This window comes from Myotis davidii, unplaced genomic scaffold, assembly GCF_000327345.1.
Source record: "Myotis davidii unplaced genomic scaffold, ASM32734v1 scaffold56, whole genome shotgun sequence".
Taxonomy (NCBI): domain Eukaryota; kingdom Metazoa; phylum Chordata; class Mammalia; order Chiroptera; family Vespertilionidae; genus Myotis; species Myotis davidii.
In genome coordinates this window covers 89,334-98,660 of record NW_006287458.1, presented here as the reverse complement: position 1 = coordinate 98,660, position 9,327 = coordinate 89,334, and the positions used below count along the sequence as shown (strand labels likewise).

General features: G+C 45.2%; 1 protein-coding gene across 1 annotated transcript; it reads right to left on the bottom strand.

Annotated features, from left to right (window-relative positions):
* Positions 1–795: 795 nt before the first annotated feature.
* On the bottom strand, positions 796–5,737 carry CASP14 (caspase 14). The gene is made up of 7 exons (XM_006759221.2): positions 5,534–5,737; positions 3,874–3,945; positions 2,385–2,534; positions 2,064–2,289; positions 1,789–1,905; positions 1,510–1,613; positions 796–1,005 (listed from the first exon to the last, which is right to left on the bottom strand). The coding sequence occupies exons 2-7, from the start codon at positions 3,898–3,900 to the stop codon at positions 901–903; spliced, it is 729 nt and encodes a 242-aa protein (XP_006759284.1). The 5' UTR covers positions 3,901–3,945; positions 5,534–5,737; the 3' UTR covers positions 796–900.
* Between the last annotated feature and the right edge of the window lie 3,590 nt (positions 5,738–9,327).

Here is a 9,327-nt window from a genome sequence, read left to right as displayed (position 1 = left end):
TCTGATAGATCAAGACTTAGCAGGCAGTAGAAAGGGGGTGGGGATGGAAGCCAGACTTACTGTGTGGCATTTGACAAGCCATGTAACCTCTCTGAGCCTCTATCATACTGTCTACAAAATAATAGGGCAACCCTAGGGAATTTGCCATAGTTTCAATTTGTTCTGATTCCGAGTGGTGAACGTTGTAATCATAAGAATGAATGAATGGATGGAGTCTCTGGAGAAGGGCAGAGTCCAGGGCCCAGTGGTGGAGGTGGGGAGTTGTGTGTGTGTGTGTGTGTGTGGGGGGGCAGTGTTAATTAGGAGGGGGAGATCCAGAAGAGGAGAGGCATCTCTATTAGCCAGAGAGAGCCCATAAACTAGGAGAACAGTGTCAAGGTACCAGCTTGCTAGCCAAGAGAGAGAACGATTCTTGCCTTACTGAATTTTTAGGAAGTGGGAGGGAATCTCCGGAATGGATACGGGCTCAGGAAGAGGCTACAACTCTAGGTGAGATTTAGGAGCCAGCAAAAGTTTGATGGAGAAGGGAGGAGGTGAGTGAGCATTGGTTTATTAATGTAAAATCTTGAGCTTCCTCCAGTTACATTTGTATGGGCATAATTCATAAAAGCTAGAATGAGTTTCAGATAAGCATAGGAGCAGAAAGTGCGATAAGTGAGTACTCCCTTGGTTGCATTAATAGAGGTCCATAGCCCAGCCTGAGGGAGGTGATGTTCTTGTTACAACCATGCCTGTGCTCAGTTTTAGTTGGATTGCTTTAAAAAGGACAGGGACAGGTTGAACCTGCCTTGGGGGTGTGAGGGGAAAGAAGATTTTGGGGGAGTAGTGAGAGCTGCCTTTTAAACATCTGAGGGGGAGACAGAGCACCCGAAAGCATGCCCCTCCCTGTCCTTTCTACATCTATTGCAGATAGAGCTGTTTCCGAAGGGTGCTTTGTACTTCAGGGTTCATTTTCCTCTCTTCCCCTTCGTGAACCACCTCTGCTTCTGCCATCCTCCGGGTCACCTGCAACAAGAAGTGTGGTCATCTGGGGGCTGGGCCTTGGGGGAGTTGGTGTAACAGGCTTATGGGGAGAAAATTAAAGAAGAAGCAAATGGGAATTCCTGTCTTCAGATGGGTGACCTTTAGTGTCTCCTCCATGTCATCAGCTCTCTGGAATCATTGGCTGGACATTCTTGTTCTGTGTTATTTTCTAATCCACCATAAAATCATATAACCATTAGAAAAAAAAAAAGTTGGCCCAAACTTTTAACAGAAAATTTTATTTACAGAAACTTATCTATGTATTATCTAAATTATCTCACATATTGTGGACTTGGAAGTTTCCTGCATGAAGGAAAGTCATTGCTAGGAGACGGGCATCCTAGTTTCTGTGCTGGGACCTGGGTTGGATTTGGGGCTGGGAATAGGGGAAGGGAAAATGCAGAAAGGTTTGGAAGAGTCTCAGCCCACTCTGCTTTTTCCCTGCTCAGGCTGCGTAGGGATTCCAGGTACCTTGTCCCAACTCACCTCGCTCAGAAGCTCCAGGATGGGGCCTTTCCTCTCTGTGAACACATCAACCAGGGTCTGGATGAAGCAGGAGCCTTCTTCCTCATGTCTGTAGGAAAGGTACCCTGGGGATTGCAGAGAAGTGGCCTCAGGAAAACTCCAGTGGAGGTGGGACGGTGGGGGTTTGTGTGGTGCAAGAGGGCCCGGAAGAGGGTGGATCCTGGAGGAGGGTCTCGGGGGTCAGGAGCAGTGGGCGGAGTGGGGCGGCAGAGGCCACTTGAGTCAGTTGGGAGCTCATACCCTCCACTGTGGAGTATATGTGGAGGGCGTCCGTATACGTTGGGATGGTTTGGGGACTGTCTTTTGTGATCATCTCAATGTTGCCTCCGCCTACTGTTTCACCAGGGTCCTTTTGTTCTGAAACACCAAGAAAAGGAAAAGTAAAAGTCAGAGAGAAAGACGGGGGAAAGGAGGAGGTCATAAGATAAATTAGCAGCACAAGACAGCTGGGGCTCTAGGTCTGGGACAGGACTGGATCAGGAACACAAACTCTGTGTTCTTGGCTCTGTCCCCACCTCCTCGACAGGCCTGCACGATGTACACCTTAGGCTTGGCTCTCAGGGCCACGCAATTCTTGTTATTTAGAACCTCGAAGAGGTTCTCCAGCTCGACCATCTGCTCGTCTTCTCCTTCGAGCTGACCTTCTAGCCCATGTGCCATGAGCACCACGAAAGCACAGCTGACGAAGTCTTTCCGGGCATCAATGGCCTGCTGGAATTTTTCCAGTTCTTCCTGGAATTGCTAGAGCAAGAAGAATGGCCAGACTCAGGTGCGTCCCTGGAGCCCACCTTCCGGTCCAGCCCTTCCTCCATTGGCTGGGACTGGCTTCACAATACCTGAGCAGTGGGGTCTCTCTTTATGGTACTCTCAAATCCCAGCTGCTGGAACATGCGTTCCAGGGCGACCAGGTCTGCCTCCGAACCTTCCCGGGCTTTGGTGACACACAGAGTCAGGGCTACGCGGGCGCCTGACATGTCATAGGCCTCCTGAGTCAAGAGATGACAGAAATCATCAAAGGGGTAGAGAGGTCAAGGAGAAGCAGGAGAGGTGGTCCAAAGAGGGATTAGGGTAAAATACCGGGGCCTAGTTACACTCACATTTCAGATTAATAAAAAAAAAATGAGATTTTTTAGTGTAAGTAAGTGGAAACTTGGTTCTCAAACTTAATTCATTTCGGAAGGCTGAGGAGTAATTTGTTTGAAAGCTGAATCATCTTTTACCATTAGAAAATATTCATAGCACAATTTCCTGCGGTGTTAACAACGCGAGGTTCAGTGGGAAACTGACTAAAAATCCCGAAATCTCTCCTTTGTTTGTCGCCTGAGCTATGCATGGCTGATCATACAGGTATCAGCATGAAAGGGTTGTCTGGTCAGGAACTGAAGTTTTGTTTGACAACCGAGACACATTTTTCCTGTGAACAACTTGTTCAAGAAACAAATTGTTCAAGATGGGAGATGTTTGAGAACCAAAGTGTGACTGTGTGTCCCAAATATTGCATGGGATGTACTTATAAGATTATTTGTTGTTGATGTGAGATTCTAATTTGACTGGGCATTCTTTATTTTTTTAAAAATTAAATTTATTAAGTAGCATCTATAATAATAAAAGAGTAATATGCTAATTAGACCATACAGCAAAACGACCTTCTGGATGTAGCCAGGGCTGCAAGGGCCGAGCCCCTTGCACGAATTTCATGCTTCAGGCCTCTAGTTTGTTAATAACGTTATATCATTTTGAGGTACACAGCATTATAATTCCATATCTGTGTACTATATTGTGTGCTCACTACCAAAAATCTAGTTTGCTTCTAGTCGTCCAGGTCTGTTTGAGTCCTGTATGAACTTGGGAAAGTCACTCCTCCTATCTGAGCCTCAGTTTCCAAATACAATGAGTGTGTGTGCGTGAAGGATTTTGAAGGTTCCTCCCAGTTGTCACACTTGGTGGCTTCGTCCCTTCATCCTTTTCATGTTTGCTCTGAGTATTACTTTCTCCCTTGCAGATGTCTCCACATTTCTGAAGCTAATCATGAGATCCTATCTTATCCCATCTTAGGAAGAAGGATGTTTGGGTCAACATTTCGTTGCAGAAGAGAAGCATGATACTTTGAGAGAGATGTAGTAGGGCTGCTCCCCCACCCCCCATCTCCGACTTGGGTTCCATCTCTGAGTCTTTTTCTCCATTTGAATGATTACAAAGCACCTTCTAGCTCTGAATTCAGGTCATGATTTCTCATCCTCTCCAGTGTCTCTGAGACATTAATCTCTTCACATCCCCTCTCCTCAGAGGCTCCCACCCTTCTCCCCAAACCTGCACCCATCACACCTCATCCAAAGGCCGAGGATTGCTCATGTCTCCTCTGATTCTGAGTCCGGTTCTCAGCACCCTTGACTGATCCTGGGGATTCAAGAGAAGAGAGTTTGAAGGTCTTCAAAGGAAGGCAGATGGAATCAGGGCACAGGCTAGTTTGGACATCTGGATTTTTGAGACTGAATAGGACCCCAGTGGTGGGGACTTGTTTCATGGTCAAATCTGAGCAGGAGATGACAGTCCATGAAGTATGTCCTCTCTACTGGGACACTCCAGTGGTTTTTTCCACCCCTGGATATTTCAGAACTCTTGCTAGGCCCACCCATAATGCCACTTATCTGGAAATTTTCCTATCTCTCCCCCAGGACACTCACAAGCCTGTGACAGACTGCACTCATTACTGGACTGATAAGCAGGACAAGTGGCCTATGTATTCCCTTTTGCCAACCAGGAGCCGACTGGTTGAAGAGGCATCAACAAGAAGATGGGTTGGGTTTAAAATGAGAAAATCATCAAAGTGGGGAATACTACTTTGAAACACTCCCTCCCTCTGCCTTGAGCCTGAACCTTAACATCTTCATTCTCATCTGATCCCAGTTCTGTTGTCTGGCTGAATAGAATGATTTTTGCCATATTATTGGTGTTTCCCCATCTCCTTGCCTTTTCTTACACTTCTTCCCCTGCCTGGAATGTGTCATTACTAGTCAAGGCCCTTCTCTGACAATTTGGGTAGGCATCATGTCTGACGTGTCTTTCCCCACCACCTACTCATCTATCTGCTTATCCACCCATTTATTTATTATTTGATCAGTTGATTGACTCGTCCATCCACTCACTTATCCACCCAATCACCCATATATCTATCTATCCAGCAAATGTTTCCTGGGTATCTATTATGAACTACATGGAACACACTATATAAGACAGACATGCCCCCTGTCCACATGTAGCTCTAGTCTATGACATAAATGAACATTAAATCTTTCTCACTCTTTCTCTCTTACACACACACACACACACACACACACACACACACTGGAACCAGTGCTGTAAGGAAAGAGAAGCCAAATACTACAAGGGAGAGAAAATAGAAGGACAGAAGGAGCATGAATTCTGGAGCCAGATAAAACAAAATCAAGTTCTGCCTTGGCTCCTGCCCAGCTGTGTGACCTTGAGTATCTCACTCTCCACTCTGAGACTCAGTTTTCCCATCGGAAAGAATCTTGAAAGAGCACTAGATGCTTTATAGTCAGAGCAAGCAAGGTAGGTTTAATGGTCCCTGTTAAGCCACTGAAAGTTGCCTCTGCCTCTTCCAGACTCCACAGCTCTGCCTGTTTAGACTTGCATTACAGCAGTGCTTTTGATTTTTATTTTCATGGCTGAGCTGACAGCTCAGCTTTTAGCACTTGAAAGCCTGACTTCTTTATCTCCATCTCCATCAGAGTCACTGGTGCAGGAATAGGCACAGGGGAGGTGCTGGGGAGAATTTGTTGAGCAAACAAATAATAAACAAATAAACAAATGAAAGAAAGGATGGATGGATGAATAGGTGAAGAACTGGCCAGACTATGCATTCATTCAGTGAGAGAGGAAGAGAAGAGAGAGTGAAAGAGAGCGAGAGCGAGAGAGAGAGAGAGAGAGAGAGAGAGAGCGTAACATCTGCCAAATCACTTACTGACTCTAGAAGTAGCTGCTCCTTTAAGCCAGGTTGTCTCACCACTCTCTTAGTTGCCAACAAAACTGGGCACCAAAGAGGGGTCAGGTCCACGTGCTGACCTCAGAGAGGGAGCTGATAGTGTAGAATCTTCCCAGGTTTCTCTGGAGGGGCCTGTCTGTAAATTGAGCAGCACAGCTGTCTGGGTCTTTATTGCTCCTAAGTTTTCTGTCACTCAAGAAACATCATGACACAAGGGACACACCCTTGATGAAGAAATGGTCACAAATGCCCACAGATTGAGCGATGGCAAAGCTCAGCCAACACCCTCTGGCCAAGGAGGCTGAGGTAGAGCATCCACACCAGCTAGGGCTTTTACATCAGTCCCGTCCCTCTCAAGAACGGCTCCCTCCCCCACCCCCACACTGGTCCAGCTCATCTGGCTATTATCAACCCATCATTTCCATCATCATGTCCACTTTCATCTCTTCCACATTCAACAGTGCAGATAATACCAACTTCACTTGTTTATTCTCTCATCGAGTATTCAACAACCCAAAGAGACCAGCATTGTTTGCTCTCATTTTTCAGAAAAGATAACTGAGATTCATAGAGGTAAAATGACTGCCTAAGGTCACTAGACCAGTAATTAGCACAGTTGGCATTCAAACCCAGGAAGGTCCAATGGCCTCAACTGATACTTCACAGCTGATTCAGCTTCTCTCTTCTCTTTCTCATGACCTTCCTCCTCTATTCTTTTTCAGCCTTTATTTTATTTCACTTCATTTTATTTAATAGCTTTAAAAAAATTCACGTATATTACAACTCACTTATTTGAAGTGTACAATTCAATGTGTGTGTGTGTGTGTGTGTGTGTGTGTGTGTTTACTATAATCACAGTTGTGCAACTACCACCATGGTCAATTTTAGAACCTTCTCATTACTACAAAAAGAAACTCTGTGCCCTTTAAAAATGTCCCCCAATCGCCATCCAAATCTCTCAGCCCCTGGCAACCACTAATCTATATTCTGTCTCTATAGATTTCCTTGTTATAGACATTTCACATGAATAGAATCATATAATCGTGGTCTTAAGTGTTTGACTTCTTTCAGCATAATATTTTTAAGGTTCATCCATGTTGTAGCCTGTATCAGCATGTCATCCCTTTATGGGTAAATAATATTCTGTATAGATATGCCTCATTTTGCTTATTTAACTATCCTCATATAGATATTTGGATTGTTTCCAACTTTTGGCTATTATGAATGAGGTTGTTATAAACATTAGCATATAAGTCTTTGTGTGGATGTATCTTTTCATTTTTCTTGGGCTTCTATGTAGAAGTGAAAGATTCAGCAAAACTGGAACATTCCCATAAAATGCTGCAGCTACTGTGAAAAACAGTCAAGATGATTCCTCAGAAAATAAAACACAGAATTATTATTTGATAAAACAATTCCATTTCTGGGTTTATATTATACCCCCCAACACTGAAAGCAAATATTGAAAATATTTTTGTGCACTCGTATTCATGGCAGCTCATTATTCACGATGGTCAAAAGGTAGAAGCAACCCAAGTGTCCACTGACAGATGAGTGGACAGAAAAACGTGGTCCATCCGTGAATATTACTCAGCCTTAGAAAGAAAGGACATTCTGACACTTAATACAACACAGATGAACCTTGAGGACATTATACTAAGTGAAAGGAGCCAGACACATAAGGACATATATTGCCTGATTCCACTTATATGAGGTCTCTAGATAAGTCAAATTCATGGAGAGAGAAGGTAGAATGGTGAGTGCTAGGGATTGGGGGAGGGGGATGGGGAGTTACTGTTCCGTGGGGACAGAGTTTCAGTTTTGCAAGATAAAAAAGTTCTGTAGGTGGACAGTGGTGATGGTTATACAATAATGCGAACGTACTGCATGCCACTGAACTGTAAACTTAAAAATGGTAACTTTTATATTATGTCTATTTTACTACAATAACAAACAAACAGAAAAATCTGGGACATTGTCATCCCCCCAAGTCTTCCTTTTGTTTCAAGGTAACTCAAGCATCAGACGGGGCAGTTTCTCCCCAAATCTTCATCTCTGCATCGACTTACACACGTATAGCTGTTGGTTACTTGGCACCTGGTATGGCTCATAAATGCCTGGTGTTGTCAGAATTGACATTTGTGTTCCCTAACCCTACGGGTATAAACTGGGAATAATACTACCTCCGCCATTACAACTATCGTATGGAAACATCTAACATAAGTTTTGGGTGTGGAAGGGTGCCTCAAGAATAGATGCTCAAGAAATCTTAGTGGGGCATGAACCAGAATGGTAAGGAGAAAAGAATGATTCACCATGGATGGGAACAACTGTAAGTTAATTAATCAACTAATTAAATTGATAAATTATATCAATTATTACTAAATTTCATAGATGCCTACTTTTATTACTTGATGAAATTTGAGTGTTTTATTTTCTTATAGTGAACTGTCTTCATGGAGCTCTCATGGGGGATCCAGGTAGCCCTTAGAGGCTAAGGTGACCAGTGCTGAGGTAAGGGTACAGGCGGCTCTGGGAGCCTAGGGGATACCCTTGACCTCGCTCAGCACAGAAAGCAGAATGGATTATGTTCCCATTGTGGCTTGGCTGCAGGCTGATCATGCGCTGTTCTAAGCCAAAATTGCCTTACCTGTTAAAACGTGTTTTGAGAACTGTTCTGAGGATAAAACAAAATGATTACTGTGAGGTGACCTCGCATCATCTGACCATTGGACAGGCTCTGGGTGAGACCATGTTTTTGGAGCTGTGGACACATGGTCTCCATGGAAACAGGTATCAGGGCAGTGTTTCTCTTCCATGGTTGCATGATGCAATTGCTTGGCAGGGGTGGTTCTTAAAAATACAGATGCCTGGTTCCTCCTCCAGAAGATTCTGATTTAAGGTATCCAGGTGGGGTCCTGACAGTGGTATTTAAAAAAAGGAACCCAGGTGAATTGAATGTGTTGCAAGGTAGAATACCATTGGTTTTGTGAGAAGGGACAGAGAGAAACTGAATAAATAAGATAATTCAGATAGTGACACATGTTTACAGTGGAAATGGACAAGATGAGGTGATGGAGAATGACTAGGATGGTTGGGGTGGGCCTTGGGGGAGATTGCATGCAAACTAAGTCTTGGGAAGTGTAGGTGCTTGCTTTCCAGGGCTGCTTCTTCTTTCCCTTATACTACTGGCTCTCCAACTTGGCTGCACATTGGAATCACTGCGGGAGTTTTAAAAAATTAATGCCTGGCTCCCATCACTAGAGATCTGATTTAGTTGGGGCTGAGGCCATGCATAACATATTTACCCTTAAAGCCATTACTCTGGATTCATTCTGTCTATAGATTGGCCTATTCTTATTTACAACTAGAGGTCCGGTGCACAAAAATTTGTGCACTTGGGGGGGGAGGGGAGGGGGTCCCTCAGCCCGGCCTGTGCCCTCTCGCAGTCTGGGATCCCTCGGGAGATAACACCCTGCTGGCTTAGGCCTGCTCCCGGGTGGCAGAGGACAGGCCCAATCCCTAGGTGCAGCCCCTGGTTGGGCGCAGAGCAGGGCCGATTGGGGAGTTGGGGCACCGCCCCTGTCATGCACAGAGCAGGGCGGATCAGGAGGTTGCGATGCCCCCCCCAGTCACACTCAGGGCGGGGCCGATAGGGAGGTTATGGCTCTACCCCATCACACACACAGCAGGACCCATGGGAGGGGTGGGGGTTGTGGCGCCACCCTCTATCACCCACAGAGCAGGGCCGATCAGGGGGTTGGTGCGCCGTC